Genomic DNA, 16,761 nt, shown 5'->3' with positions numbered 1-16,761 from the left:
TTTTCGTTGCTACTATTTTCCTGAATTTTGTTTGTTTTGTATTTCAATATGAAAAGAAGTGAAATCCTGTGTGTTTAGTGGAGAGTGATGGATACTTGGCAAGTCATATAGCCAATTGGGAATGTAGAGTCCAGTGGCACGGACCTGGCACGAGGTTTGGGAAACTTCCAAAAGCTGGAAAGAAATCAGGATGGCATTGCAAATATGTTGTTTCATGAAAATGATGTGTATGCAGCAGCCTGTTTGTGTAAAGGCAGTTACGCACCTGCAGGCCTGTCGTCCGCCAATGATGTCCTTCAAAATCTCTTCTTGTTATTTCTTGATAAAAAAATTTATAGATGCTTTTAATGTTTAGATTTCCCCCTGTCTGTAACTGTTTCAGGACTGCGCCATTGAGGGGAGAAAAATCGCATCTTTTGATTCTGACTGAAAAGAATTTTTGTCACAATTTCTTAACAAAAAATGGAAGGATCCATTTAACAATTTGTTTAAATATTTAACACATGTATGTGTTGGTTTTCTTTGGTCCATAGTATTCAGTGTTCAGTTTTGGGTATACTGTGACTCCAGTAGAATCCATATGCATCTTGATTTTGACAAATTATCCAACTAAATTTCATCTACATGTTTAGTTTTTAGACTGTTTGGAAAGGTAAGTTGCGGTCGCTATTTCAAATTCTAATTTTATACAATGAAAAAAAAATTTAAGGGACCATGCTGATATGATACCCTCCTCCTTCTTTATGGATCCGCAAGTGCAAAAAAATAAGAGGTGTTACGATTCATCAATGCATCGTATCGGAAGATGATGCATCGATGCAACATCCGTCCTTAAAGTGTGTCGCGATGCCTATTTTTTTAAAACAACTGTAGTTACCTCCCTTGACCAACGTTCACGCTATGTATTACACACAAATACTCGTTGCATTTTATTCGGTTATCAACTCTTTATCATATTATATTCATTTTTCAAATAGTATCAAAATCTAAAAAGGTGACATCAAGTTGCAGAAATAATTTGTTAGTGATGAAATGTTGGTTATCATATAATTTCTGTTTCTGAAATATCGCGATAGAATCGTATCGTGATCCGTGTATCGTGTCACACCCACCTGACGATATACAGCACTATAAAAAAAATACCGTAATTTCCCGCCACAGTAAATTACATCACGTGACTGATCTTGTGACAGTCATGTGTTTCTGCGCAAACACTCTGCACACCATCATGGCGGCGGCCAGATCAAGGAAGAAAACAAATGCTATGTTCTATTTACATTATGTATTTACAGTCATCCTGTGTCTGGCAGTAGGTCTACACGGGGGATACTGTGATGAAACATCACAAGACTGTGTTTATGGTGGCTATGACTTCTCATTGATTAAAAAGTAAGTACGTTTTCACCAGGAATTATTTTTCTGCCCAGCTGATTCTTTGCATTGTAAGGGTATCATGTATAGAACAGGTGAACAACCGCATAGTTAATACAGAGCGTTTGTATTGCATCGACTCGTAGGAGATGTGTTCTATAGGCATATACATAATGCGTGTAAATTATCATCTATCTGTTTATAGGATCTGTGTAACCAACACCCCCCCCCCAACACACCCATTCAGGTCGAGCTGCAGAGGTCCAATTCGTGTAACCCCGCCCCTCCCCCCTTGCTACCCTTCCTGTTTCAGGTCCACCTTCAGAAGTGTGTGTACACTGCCAATGTTATACAATGCATTTACAAGTTACATTGTGCTATGAATTAGGCAACATGGCGATGTATATTCCAAATGCATTGATGAAAAGATGATTTAACTTTTAAAGTTCTAATCTGTTTTGAGGGTTTGATTTCCTCCTGCAATAATATTTACTCCTTTTTCTCATACATCCTGGTTGTTAGAACATGGAATATGCATTCTAAAGAAACACATGCCCTTCAGTCTAGTGGTAGGGCAAGAAGTACGTAGTCTGATCCTTGAAGCATGTGTACAGGATATTTTTTAATTACAAATTCCTCTTAAAAGAATGTTTATATTTCACGCTTGTAAAGTACTTTTTAGCTACAGGCTGCTTCATAGGGACTTTTGCTGCTGGAATCTGAAAGATATATCTATCAATTATTTGATATTTTGTTTGAATGTTACTTCTTATTATTGTGAACTCTCCTATTGCTCACAGCTCATCTATTTAATCCAGTCTGGCTGACCAGACTGCTTGGCTACAGTGGTGGTATTTTGCGATATACATACATCAACTTGTTTGAACAAAGGATGCCATTGCCGGCACCAATACAAAATACTAAAGCAAATGAAAAACAAAAATAAAAAACAAAAAAAATTGATGTAAGGAAATTCTTCAACATACTATACTGTAGAAAGTCTACTTACCCTACTACAAAAGTTAAGCAAAACAAAGACGGGAACGGCTCCTTAAATTCTGTGAATAACATAACTTTTAGATGTTATTGTGCTAATAGATTCATGTTTTGTTTTTATCATTAAACAAAACCTGATGATGTAATAACAGGATTTACTAAGACATATTTGTTATTACATTGAATCTTGTATTATTACAGATTTAACCCTTGGCCTATGATGTCTGAGGATGGAAACACCACTTATCAGATCAGTATTTGTGAGGCAATCAAACAGCACCAGGGTGGAAATTGTCATGACCATGCTTCGGTTTGTAGGACTGTCAAAGGCGAAACTCCAAAATCTGCAGGCAACTTTACACACCTGGTTACTGCTAACAACACTAAAGTTTCAGAAAAAACCCTGGTGTTACTGGGGGATGCTTGCCCTGAGGTAGTCAACGCCCACTATGTTACCATGATCACATTCCAGTGCAGTTTGAATGTGGTAAGACACTCTTGTTTACTAATGTAATTTTAAAAATTGTAACAAGCATTTGCCTATTTTCAGGTTGGCAATGTCAATAGAATAGAAGTTCTTAAAACACAACCAGAAGAAGAATGGAGAATGACATTTCAATGACTACAGTGGGGCCCATTTATCTGTTCACAATTGATATGATTCCCTCAGTATCCAGTCGGTAATACTAAAAAATGGTTCTCCTTAACATTAATTTGCTCCTCTAATCCGGTTGACTCATATTACTACGGTGCTAGTATCGATTGAGCTAGTATATTGTTACCTTTTTGTAGAATTCTATATCTGAAACTACTTCAATAAATCTCAGCAGTTTGGAAGAGATTTTTAAACAGTTTCTAGTTAGGAAGACTATTTGCAGACACTTTGTCTTGTACATTGCATACGTTTTATGTCTGAAAACATTTCAATAAATTTAAGCATTGTTGTGGTTTGAAACTGACTCTTTTACCAACGACTCTGCGTAGGAAGGTGTTACCACCAGAAGTAAATTAATTGTAATCATTTCTACAAATAATTTTCAGGGACTAGGCTCTCCTGAATTTCTTGAGTACTCATTGTGTACCACCTTTGTGCTGTGGAGGACAAATGTGATGTGTAATGACACAGAGCGTGCGGTCAAGGAAGTCCCTTGTTATGTGTATGACCAACTAAACCGAAAACACAATCTGTCACCACTCACTAAGAAAGATGGTGGTTACTTGGTGTCATCGGAGGCAGGCTGGAACTTCTATATTAATGTGTGTAAAGACATACACGGCATCACAGAAATTCCAGGTGGAGCGCCAGGTGAGAGGTCATTTCATAGTTCAAAGGTCATTGGATGTGGAAAGGAAAGTATTAGTGTATTAATTGTAATATATCTTTAGAAAACTTTATATGAAAGAGGATGTCATTTATCACATATTTGGTAGATTATATGCACACTTCCATATTGAGATAAAAAATACTTTAGAAACAGAAACAAATGTACAGTCAAACTCTGTTATCTCAAACTCATAAAAATCGAAGACCCCATTTAATTGAGTCCTTTCATAGGGCTCCGCCTAACTTTACACAAAACAATCAAACTCACATGAATTTAAATACTTAGTTATCTCGATGCATCCGCATGGTCCTGCCAAGTTTGAGATAAAGAGGTTCGACTATAATATACATGTTACATATCAGAATGATTTTTGTTTCTTTTCCAACAGATGAAAAGACAAAGAACTGTCCTCCAGGGGCTGGTGCTTGTCAGATCAACAGTAATGATTCAAACAAAGCAATGGGTATGGGGTTTCCTTTAGAAAAGATTCAGGCTGCCACGGGCGATAACAAGTTCATGCTGCACTATACCACTGATCAGGCTGTCAATGGCTGTACGGCCAATCCCTCCACCACTATAGAATTCCGATGTCCAAGCGTCAGAGGGGTATGATATCACTACATGCATAATTACTTTAAAATCTATTACTGAATGTCAAATTTGATTATTAAAAATACTGGCATTCCAGTACACAGAGTGAACATGTACTATTTACCGTCAAACTAATGAGGGACAGACATGTAAAAAGTTGTTCTTTTATCAGCTGCACCATGTTCACATTTACACTGAAAGTAAATTCCCATCTGATACTATGATAGATGATTTCAGAACTATTTTTGCTTGATGGATGATTTCCAAACATGCAGCACATTTCAGTATCTATCAATATGGGAGGTTACCCTACAGTTACATGCACAAAAATTTGTAGCAGGGTAAAAAAATATTTTTTGATTGGCAATGCATTACCAGGTCATTCTCTGCTTCTTTTCATAAGGTTGTATAAAATAGTACAGGCATAATTAACAATAATATCTTAAAATTTGCTGACTCGGATACCTCTTTTGGTCGAAGTTATTGCAGAATTACTGTTATTAATTTTTGAAAAATACAAAATATTTCCATTTAAAAAGAAAGAAAAGTAAAGGAAAACCAGTGGACTTGTTATAACATTTTCAGAATCTTTATTTGATGTATTTCAGGGGAAAGATCCTATCTTGGTAGCGGACTATAATTGTCAATATCGTGTTGTTTGGGAAACAGAATATGCTTGTGCAGAGGTTGACATCACAAACAAAACCTGTCAACTTATCAAGGAATCAGACAACATTGACATTGATCTGTCTCCTCTGAGAGTTTACCCTGGTAAGTTATCAATAGTGTATGTTGTGGTACTGAGGTTATAGTTTACCCTGGTATGTTATCAATAGTGTATGTTGTGGTACTGAGGTTATAGTTTACCCTGGTATGTTATCAATGGTCTATGTTGTGGTACTGAGGTTATAGTTTACCCTGGTAAGTTATCAATAGTCTATGTTGTGGTACTGAGGTTATAGTTTACCCTGGTAAGTTATCAATAGTGTATGTTGTGGTACTGAGGTTATAGTTTACCCTGGTATGTTATCAATAGTGTATGTTGTGGTACTGAGGTTATAGTTTACCCTGGTAAGTTATCAATAGTCTATGTTGTGGTACTGAGGTTATAGTTTACCCTGGTATGTTATCAATAGTGTATGTTGTGGTACTGAGGTTATAGTTTACCCTGGTATGTTATCAATAGTGTATGTTGTGGTACTGAGGTTATAGTTTACCCTGGTATGTTATCAATAGTGTATGTTGTGGTACTGAGGTTATAGTTTACCCTGGTAAGTTATCAATAGTGTATGTTGTGGTACTGAGGTTATAGTTTACCCTGGTATGTTATCAATAGTGTATGTTGTGGTACTGAGGTTATAGTTTACCCTGGTATGTTATCAATAGTGTATGTTGTGGTACTGAGGTTATAGTTTACCCTGGTAAGTTATCAATAGTGTATGTTGTGGTACTGAGGTTATAGTTTACCCTGGTATGTTATCAATAGTGTATGTTGTGGTACTGAGGTTATAGTTTACCCTGGTATGTTATCAATAGTGTATGTTGTGGTACTGAGGTTATAGTTTACCCTGGTATGTTATCAATAGTGTATGTTGTGGTACTGAGGTTATAGTTTACCCTGGTATGTTATCAATAGTGTATGTTGTGGTACTGAGGTTATAGTTTACCCTGGTATGTTATCAATAGTGTATGTTGTGGTGCTGGGGTTATAGTTTACCCTGGTAAGTTATCAATAGTCTATGTTGTGGTGCTGGGGTCATAGTTTACCCAGGTAAGATATCCATAGTGTATGTTGTGGTACTGAGGTTATAGTTTACCCTGGTAAGTTATCAATGGTCTATGTTGTGGTACTGAGGTTATAGTTTACCCTGGTAAGTTATCAATAGTCTATGTTGTGGTGCTGGGGTCATAGTTTCCCCTGGTAAGTCATCAATATTCTATGTTGTGGTGCTAGGGTCATAGTTTACCTTGGTAAGTTGTTAATAGTCTATTTTGTGGTGCTGGGGTCATAGTTTACCCTGGTAAGTTATCAATAGTGTGTTGTAGTGTTGGGGTCATAGTTTACCCTGGTAAGTTATCAATATTCTATGTTGTGGTGCTGGGGTCATAGTTTACCCTGGTAAGGAATCAGGAGTCTGTGTTGTGGTGTTGGGGTCATAGTTTACCCTGTAATGGTAATTTATCAATTGTGTGTTGTGGGTTTGAATTACATGGTCAAGGGCATTGTTACTATTTTTTTAATTCTTCGTCAGTACTCTGACGGTGTCATTCTTCGAGGATTTTTTATTAAACTTAACATACCCATTTCTTACATCTTTATTGCACATCACCTAATGGTGAGGGGCTTTGTATTGCTTGCAATGACTTGTTAGGTCCTAGTAGGAAAATTTTGATTTATTATACTCTGTATCATTATTTATATATGTTGTTTTGATCACATTTCACTTGCTTCAATAGTTCAATGTGTATAGCATGCCTTTAAAAAAGCACTTACCTTTTTCATCAGGAATTCTAGGTTAAATGTGAGAATAAGAAATGAAAAAAATAAAGACTTTAAAAAAATACAGAAATTATGATAACTTAACAGAAATGAAACAAGTTGACTGACAATTCCTAACAATATATGATGACATTTACAGGAGATCGTAAGTACCAGATAACAGTGCCCCCCAGTACTAAAGGTGGTGACTACTACGTTTATTACCTGAATGTGTGTGGAGAGTTAGGCATCCAATGTCCCGACATGGATCATGTACGCAATGTGGCTGCCTGTCAGACAAAGGCTGGTGACTCGACATACGGCCGTGTTATTGGATCAGTGACAAATGGTGACCAGAGGCTAAGGTAACTACACCCACATGTATCTCACAATTAGCCCAGGGGGTCAACACGTGACCTCTTACTGAAAATCAAAACATGGGCTCATTACCAGATTCCTGGGGGACAACACATTACTCTTTACTCAAAATCCGGGGATGAACTCATTACCAGACCCCAGAGGGCCAACACATTGCTCCTTACTCAAAATCAGGACATGGGCTCAGTACTGGACCCCATGGGGCCAACACATAACCCTTTACTGAGAATGAGAAGGACGCATTACCAGATCCCAGGGACCCAACCTATTACCTTCACTCAAATTAGGAGTTGAACTCATTGCCAGACCTGAAGGAGTCAACACATTACTCCTTACTCAAAATAAGGACATGAGCTCATTATCTGATCCCAGGGGGCCAACTTATTACCTCTTTCTCAAAAGGAGGGGAAAGGCTAACTTCAGAAAAAAATAGAGCAGCATTGATTTATGATAAGCTGAACATCAATATGCGATAATGATCTCAATATCAGGCAGGGGCTAAATGTAAGACAAATATTAAGATATAGATATGAAAGAAGAGCACCAGCTCCTGAAGCCAGGGAGACCAATAATGGCTAACCTTATTTCAGGAGTTGATGCTTTCCTTTTTTTGTTTGTTTACGACTTTTTAAGAGAGCTCTGTATACCATTAGGTATCCTCCTGAAACCTAAAGAATGAACCTCAACGCATGCCAATTAAGCAGGATGTTGGTTCTTAATTTTTCTTCTCGGATTATCAGAAATAGTCTATATTGATCCTGTGAGATATCCGTAGCTGTCATTTATTCAGGAATGTGTAATTATACACAATTTAAACCCAGTCCAAAAATCTGATTTAGCGTTTCAAGTACTAGAATAATTTATTTAGTGTTGTATTTAGGCATAGTGATATCATTTCTGACTTCTGTATCTAGATATGCTGATGGAGATTTGACCTTGACCTACCGGGGAGGGGATATTTGCCACAAGAATAATCCTCGCACAACCATCATCAACTTCAAATGTGATCCTGATGCAGGTATTATGATATGATAGTCATTTTTTATAACAAATTTTAAGATTTTTATCCCACTTAGGAAATTAACACTAAATAACTGAAATTGCTTTCTCATTTATTTTTCATATGTTAGATATTATATATTAGCTCCATTTAATTCTTGCAGTACCAAAGAGCTACATTCTTTTATACCTGTAATGTAAACCCATGATAAGCTATGTTGTAACACCTTATGATTTTCAGGTTTTAGTTAACTTTTGTGAGTGTGACGACTTGAGAGAGATATTGCAATACTGAACAATACATGTTACATAATACATGTTAAAATATTTGTGGCGACCTGCTGTCAGTGTTTTTCTACGCCATTGTAGGTAATATGGGTAAAGGTTTGCCCCAGTTTGTTAAAGAAGTCAATAACAGCTGTATCTACATTTTCGACTGGGCCACCAAATATGCCTGTTCAGGCCATCCAGCTAATGCAGAGTGTCGCGTTGACTACAACGGCAAACGCTATGACCTTTCACCTCTTACTCGACGTCATGGACAAGGTCAGACACAAGACGATGTGTTAATTTTTAATGTATGGCATTTAATAAAAAGATAATGTGTTTCCAAAATATGCTGAGACAAAGATAGACCTGTGATAATTTCTATTCAGACACAGTACTGAGAACATTATCCAGTTTCCATGGAGATTTTACTGATTAGAGAATTTAAAGAATTCATGATTTCGGAACCAGACGGTGAATATCTGTATATGTCAATGTTTCCATCTTGCCTGTTTATACAACGTTTTACTGTGATAATTTTACTTACATTATTATCTGGATGTGTGGTAAAACCAATCAGCTTTACACAGCTTGTAATGATGGTGTTTTAATTTAACATAGAAACTGACTGGGAGGTACTACACAGTGACCAGTCTGACACGGGGAAGCAGTTCTACCTCAACGTGTGTAATGACCTACTAAATGTGGGCAAGGCTGCTCGCTGTCACCCTGATGCTTCAGTCTGTCTCATTGGTAAGTCAATGTTACATATTTTCAAGATCGTCTCACTGTCAACTTGTTCACTCTTCAAACAGTCAACAATTCCCCATTATCTGTATTTCCTTTCTGACACCATTTCCCACTGTCAACATTTTCCCATTGTTAACATGTCAATATTTCACTTAAATTTCTCAACTGTTGAGAAAAAAAAAGCATTTCATTACTCTCAACATTTCCCCTCTTCAATACCTTGAAAACATTCACTTGATATTTTCATCTTGTGAATATGTACTTCTGACTGTTTAAACAATCTGTACTTCTGACTGTATAAACAATCTGTACTTCTGACTGTATAAACAATCTGTACTTTTGACTGTATAAACAATCTGTACTTCTGACTGTATAAAAAAATGTGTACTTTTTGTTGTATAAACAATTTGTACATTTGACTATATAAACAATCTGTCCTTTTGACTGTATAAACAATCTGTACTTCTGACTGTATAAACAATCTGTACTTTTGACTTTATAAACAATTTGTACTTGTGACTATATAAACAAGATGTACTGTGGAAATCTTCATGCTATGCTTTCTTCATTTCCCATAGCTCCAGGAAGACTGTGAACATTCTAATTTTAATGTGCTTTTAACCAAGTAAACTAAGTTATTCAGGTATTCCCATAAATATTTTTCTGTGAATGGAATTGTGGAAGTTCATGTTATTGAATTATGTTTCTCAATTTCTAATGAGCATGAATTACCTTAGCATAGAATATTTCATATCAACATAGTCAAGAGAAAGCCAAGAATTATGGGAAAGTTAATCCTTCAAGTGACTGTTCTTAAATCACATTTTTAATGATTTATTGAATTGATAGTAGATCTGCAACTGATTATTCTTCATGTACCTTCACCTGTAAAAAAATCATAATATCAAACAAAATTTCTTCTTTGCAGATAAAAATGGGCCCCATAATCTGGGGTCATTCATCACGAATCCGGTATACTCCAAGGAGACTAACACTCTGCAGATCACCTATGGTAACGGGGAACCATGTGGGGACAAAAAACGCACTCGCTCAATCATAGACTTCATCTGTAAACCAGGAGACCTTGAGAGTGGTCCTGTTCTCATGGATACCTCCCTCGACAACTGTCTCTACAGGTTTGAGTGGCACACCTCAGCGGCCTGTGTACTGGGACACTGGAGAGGCGACAACTGTCATGTGTTTGACAAGGAAGCTGGTGATTTATTGCATTTTATATACAAATCTGTTATAAATTATCTTTATCACCCTCAGAAAAATTGCTTGTCTTGCTTAAAATATTAAATTACACTTTTTTTTAAATGAATTCAATACTTTGAATTTGTGCTTATGCTTTAAGTTGTTAAATATTAACTTGAATAGTTCAGGCACTGTTAAAATATTTTTGATATTTTTTATATTTCCATTAAGTACAAGACAGAGAATGTTTTTCGACTCCATTCTGCAAAACAAATGCATATGTAATTCGGTCTTTAAATACACAGAGTACAAAGAAATGTGTTTTTGTTATATAGGATTCAACTTTGACTTGTCACCTCTGACCTTGAAAACTGGATCATACTCTGTGTGGGATAAAAACAAAACTTATGAATACCAGATTAATGTATGCGATGCTGTTCACGACACTTTGTGTGACACGAGTACAAGTACTCCACCTAATGCAGGGGTCTGTCAAACAAAGGGGTAAGTTATGTGAAGCTTCCTAATGCTAGGGTCTGTCAAACAAAGGGGTAAGTTATGTGAAGCCTCCTTATGCTGTTGTCTGTTAAACAAAGAAGTAAGTTATGTGAAGCCTCCTTATGTTGTTGTCTGTTAAACAAAGGGGTAAGTTATGTGAAGCCTTCTTATGCTAGGGTCTGTCAAACATAGGGGTAAGTTATGTGAAGCCTCCTTATGCTAGGGTCTGTTAAACAAAGGGGTAAGTTATGTGAAGCCTTCTTATGCTGGGGTCTGTTAAACAAAGGAGTAAGTTATGTGAAGCCTCCTTATGCGAGGGTCTGTTAAACAAAGGGGTAAGTTAGGTGAAGCCTCCTTATGCTGGGGTCTGTTAAACAAAAGAGTAAGTTGTGTGAAGCCTCCTCATGCTGTTGTCTGTTTAAAATAGGGGTAAGTTATGTGAAGCCTCCTTATGCAAGGGTCTGTTAAACAAAGGGGTAAAATGTAAGTTATGTAACAGTATCTTATGCTGGGGTAAGTCAGGTAAGAATTATAAAATGGAGCTATGTTACCTCAGTTTGTCGTAATATTTAGTTTTATTACATTCAAATTTTAGGAGGAAATTTCAATTATTTTCCATACCCATGTTTATAATTGTAAACCACTTGTTATTCAAATCTAGAATTGATTATATACCTATTTAGTTTGCATGATTTTACACAAATCATTGTCTTGTCATAAAGAATAGATTTTAAAGTGATGATGACAGACAATTGCTGTGGATGAAAATGCATTAGAACAGGTGAAAATGTGATATATTTCTTCGTTAGTGCAAAATCAGGTGATATGTTGTTGTTCTAGTGGGGACCATGCAATCAACACTGGAACAGCTTCCAGTACTCTGGAGTATTACGATGGCATGATAAATCTTACTTACACAAATGGACAGATGTATAACAGCCATCCACCGGTCCCAAGGAAGACGGAGATTGTGTTTCTTTGTGACCCAAATGCTGGCAAAGGCCAGCCTACATTTGTTGGCGAGAGTGCTTGGGGGTACAGTTTCGAGTGGTTCACGGCCTATGCTTGTCCCAATGAGCCTGTGGAATGCACTGTCATGGATGAACATCGTCATCAGCAGTATGATCTGTCAAGGTAAACTATTTCTGTGTTAAATTTAATGTATATACCATATTTGGAAGTTTCTTCATCCACTCCATTCATTTCCATCTTGTCTGTACCTAAACTATTTAACCATTGAGCACCATCATATGACTATTCTTTGAGGTGTACTAAATAAGATGATGTGTCACAAACAAATAAGATTATTAAAGAAACTGTTTGTGATTCTGTTTCACTCATAATAGTTATCTGTCTGATTCTTTCCTGAAGAAAATCTGGAAACTGTAGAAAAACACAAACCCTGTATAATTACAATACACCACAAAAAACTTGTGTAATCCAATAACGTGTTTGAAACCCTGTACACTATAATTCTGACACATGTCCAAGTTGTAACCTCTGTAGTAAAAAATAAAAAATCATGTCCAGAATGAACCCTGAATAATGGGTAGTAAACTCAGTCTTTAAAAACCCAGACTCTGTATAAATTCAGGGCTCTCACACCCAATTTTGGGACTGGGGCCCTTAGAATTGGGAAAAATAACAGCGTTTTCCTAAAAATTGGGAAAACTTGGGGTCTAAATTGAGAAAAAAAGATACTACTTAGCATGGGGAATGGGGCCGAATATCGGCCCCCAAATCTGGCAGATCGAGAGCCCTGAAATTAGAGATTTATGTCCTCTGTAGAAATATCTAGGTATTTCAAATCTTCTTTGCCAGATTTTACCTTATAGATGTAATTTCTATGGCATCCATTTATATCTTCAGTTTATCAAAGTCAGTAAGCCAAGACAACTGGGAGTTGTTGGATGATAGTGACGCAAACAACAAACTTAAGTACTATATCAATGTATGTCGTCCTCTCAGCGAGGTACAGGTAGGCACAGGCTGTTCAACCTTTGCTGCTGCGTGCCGTACAAGCTTCAAAACTGGACAGGTAACAATAATTTGTCACCAGCTTGTGCCAGATTTGAAGGATTTAAATGTGCTAAGAAAAACGAAAACTTATCACTGCAGATTTTTGTCCATATTCCTTTAATTGCCTGATTTCATTATTTGTAAATCATTTACAAGTAACTCAATGATTATTTGAGTGCTAATGAAATTTTGTCATTGTTTTCCAGCAGAATTTTTAACTTGGATTAAAATCTTTGATTATGTTCCTCTTCTTAATGTTCAATTAACATGTAATCTTTACTGTTATTCAAGCCCCAGTTGTATGAAATGTGGTCTCTTTCTCACAATATTCTTGTTAATTTGCTAGGAGGCTGTAGACATCATGGATTTGGGTAGCGTAGTATCCCCTCCTGTCGTAGAGAAGGAGGGCCAGCTGTCCCTCAAGTATCGAACTAAGAACAAGACCTGTGATGGCATCGGTGGCAAGACTACATTTACTACATCCATACACTTTATCTGTAGCCGAGGTGCACTGGTAAGTGGGCTATAAAGTCTGTTCAGGGGATAAAAGGGTGGTCTAAAATAGGGCTTGCTTAGGGAATAAAGGAGTGGTCCAAAATAGGGCTTGTTTAGGGGATACAGAAGTGTACAAAGTTGGGCTTGTTTAGGGGATACAGAAGTGTACAAAGTAGGGCTTGTTTAGGGATACAGGAGTGGTCCAAAATAGGGCTTGTTTAGGGGATACAGGAGTGGTCCAAAATAATGCTTGTTTAGGGGTAACACAAGCGTTCCTTGTAGGGGTACGAGGGTGGCCCAAAGGAGGGACAATGGTGGAGGAGATACATCATTTATTCAGAGAGTGGTAACACAAAGAAGTGGGGAATGGTATGAAGGTAATGAGTTAGTTTTCATGATGAAGAAGGATTTATACTTTTGCTTTTAAATACACTTTACTTGAATTTTGCAAAACTATGGTTCTAGAAAATTCAAGATTGTTTTTTTGTAGAGTTGGACAATATTGTACACATACAAATAATCCCTTGTACATGTTTATACAAATATTTACAGGTGACTGGACCAAGCACTGTCCAACAGTTAGGCAACTGTGACTTTGTGTACATGTTTATACAAATATTTACAGGTGACTGGACCAAGCACTGTCCAACAGTTAGGCAACTGTGACTTTGTGTACATGTTTATACAAATATTTACAGGTGACTGGACCAAGCACTGTCCAACAGTTAGGCAAGTGTGACTTTGTGTACATGTTTATACAAATATTTACAGGTGACTGGACCAAGCACTGTCCAACAGTTAGGCAACTGTGACTTTGTGTACATGTTTATACAAATATTTACAGGTGACTGGACCAAGCACTGTCCAACAGTTAGGCAACTGTGACTTTGTGTACATGTTTATACAAATATTTACAGGTGACTGGACCAAGCACTGTCCAACAGTTAGGCAACTGTGACTTTGTGTACATGTTTATACAAATATTTACAGGTGACTGGACCAAGCACTGTCCAACAGTTAGGCAACTGTGACTTTGTGTACATGTTTATACAAATATTTACAGGTGACAGGACCAAGCACTGTCCAACAGTTAGGCAACTGTGACTTTGTGTACATGTTTATACAAATATTTACAGGTGACTGGACCAAGCACTGTCCAACAGTTAGGCAAGTGTGACTTTGTGTACATGTTTATACAAATATTTACAGGTGACTGGACCAAGCACTGTCCAACAGTTAGGCAAGTGTGACTTTGTGTACATGTTTATACAAATATTTACAGGTGACTGGACCAAGCACTGTCCAACAGTTAGGCAACTGTGACTTTGTGTACATGTTTATACAAATATTTACAGGTGACTGGACCAAGCACTGTCCAACAGTTAGGCAAGTGTGACTTTGTGTACATGTTTATACAAATATTTACAGGTGACTGGACCAAGCACTGTCCAACAGTTAGGCAACTGTGACTTTGTGTACATGTTTATACAAATATTTACAGGTGACTGGACCAAGCACTGTCCAACAGTTAGGCAACTGTGACTTTGTGTACATGTTTATACAAATATTTACAGGTGACTGGACCAAGCACTGTCCAACAGTTAGGCAACTGTGACTTTGTGTACATGTTTATACAATATTTACAGGTGACTGGACCAAGCACTGTCCAACAGTTAGGCAACTGTGACTTTGTGTACATGTTTATACAAATATTTACAGGTGACTGGACCAAGCACTGTCCAACAGTTAGGCAACTGTGACTTTGTGTACATGTTTATACAAATATTTACAGGTGACTGGACCAAGCACTGTCCAACAGTTAGGCAACTGTGACTTTGTGTACATGTTTATACAAATATTTACAGGTGACTGGACCAAGCACTGTCCAACAGTTAGGCAACTGTGACTTTGTGTACATGTTTATACAAATATTTACAGGTGACTGGACCAAGCACTGTCCAACAGTTAGGCAACTGTGACTTTGTGTACATGTTTATACAAATATTTACAGGTGACTGGACCAAGCACTGTCCAACAGTTAGGCAACTGTGACTTTGTGTACATGTTTATACAAATATTTACAGGTGACAGGACCAAGCACTGTCCAACAGTTAGGCAACTGTGACTTTGTGTACATGTTTATACAAATATTTACAGGTGACTGGACCAAGCACTGTCCAACAGTTAGGCAACTGTGACTTTGTGTACATGTTTATACAAATATTTACAGGTGACTGGACCAAGCACTGTCCAACAGTTAGGCAAGTGTGACTTTGTGTACATGTTTATACAAATATTTACAGGTGACTGGACCAAGCACTGTCCAACAGTTAGGCAAGTGTGACTTTGTGTACATGTTTATACAAATATTTACAGGTGACTGGACCAAGCACTGTCCAACAGTTAGGCAACTGTGACTTTGTGTACATGTTTATACAAATATTTACAGGTGACTGGACCAAGCACTGTCCAACAGTTAGGCAACTGTGACTTTGTGTACATGTTTATACAAATATTCACAGGTGACTGGACCAAGCACTGTCCAACAGTTAGGCAACTGTGACTTTGTGTACATGTTTATACAAATATTTACAGGTGACTGGACCAAGCACTGTCCAACAGTTAGGCAACTGTGACTTTGTGTACATGTTTATACAAATATTTACAGGTGACTGGACCAAGCACTGTCCAACAGTTAGGCAACTGTGACTTTGTGTACATGTTTATACAAATATTTACAGGTGACTGGACCAAGCACTGTCCAACAGTTAGGCAACTGTGACTTTGTGTACATGTTTATACAAATATTTACAGGTGACTGGACCAAGCACTGTCCAACAGTTAGGCAACTGTGACTTTGTGTACATGTTTATACAAATATTTACAGGTGACTGGACCAAGCACTGTCCAACAGTTAGGCAAGTGTGACTTTGTGTACATGTTTATACAAATATTTACAGGTGACTGGACCAAGCACTGTCCAACAGTTAGGCAACTGTGACTTTGTGTACATGTTTATACAAATATTTACAGGTGACTGGACCAAGCACTGTCCAACAGTTAGGCAACTGTGACTTTGTGTACATGTTTATACAAATATTTACAGGTGACTGGACCAAGCACTGTCCAACAGTTAGGCAACTGTGACTTTGTGTACATGTTTATACAAATATTTACAGGTGACTGGACCAAGCACTGTCCAACAGTTAGGCAACTGTGACTTTGTGTACATGTTTATACAAATATTTACAGATGACTGGACCAAGCACTGTCCAACAGTTAGGCAACTGTGACTTTGTGTACATGTTTATACAAATATTTACAGGTGACTGGACCAAGCACTGTCCAACAGTTAGGCAACTGTGACTTTGTGTACATGTTTATACAAATATTTAC

General features: G+C 37.3%; 1 protein-coding gene across 1 annotated transcript in view; it reads left to right on the top strand.

The window, feature by feature from the left end:
• The first annotated feature begins 1,228 nt into the window (after positions 1 to 1,228).
• The window catches only part of LOC132549725 (cation-independent mannose-6-phosphate receptor-like), a 49,711-nt gene continuing 34,178 nt past the window's right edge, over positions 1,229 to 16,761 (top strand). The window contains exons 1-14 of the mRNA XM_060213680.1: positions 1,229 to 1,389; positions 2,569 to 2,854; positions 3,409 to 3,673; positions 4,081 to 4,298; positions 4,892 to 5,054; positions 6,923 to 7,127; positions 8,055 to 8,158; positions 8,509 to 8,685; positions 9,028 to 9,159; positions 10,085 to 10,372; positions 10,689 to 10,857; positions 11,692 to 11,985; positions 12,721 to 12,889; positions 13,217 to 13,384. Coding sequence (XP_060069663.1) covers positions 1,229 to 1,389; positions 2,569 to 2,854; positions 3,409 to 3,673; positions 4,081 to 4,298; positions 4,892 to 5,054; positions 6,923 to 7,127; positions 8,055 to 8,158; positions 8,509 to 8,685; positions 9,028 to 9,159; positions 10,085 to 10,372; positions 10,689 to 10,857; positions 11,692 to 11,985; positions 12,721 to 12,889; positions 13,217 to 13,384 — 2,799 coding nt within the window. The remainder of the gene's footprint in view (positions 1,390 to 2,568; positions 2,855 to 3,408; positions 3,674 to 4,080; positions 4,299 to 4,891; positions 5,055 to 6,922; positions 7,128 to 8,054; positions 8,159 to 8,508; positions 8,686 to 9,027; positions 9,160 to 10,084; positions 10,373 to 10,688; positions 10,858 to 11,691; positions 11,986 to 12,720; positions 12,890 to 13,216; positions 13,385 to 16,761) is intronic.

This window comes from Ylistrum balloti, unplaced genomic scaffold (assembly GCF_031769215.1).
Source record: "Ylistrum balloti isolate Yb309-2 unplaced genomic scaffold, AGI_CSIRO_Ybal_v1 Utg370076, whole genome shotgun sequence".
NCBI lineage: Eukaryota > Metazoa > Mollusca > Bivalvia > Pectinida > Pectinidae > Ylistrum > Ylistrum balloti.
Note: the sequence above shows the minus strand (reverse complement) of the source record. Positions and strands in the feature narration are given on the sequence as shown.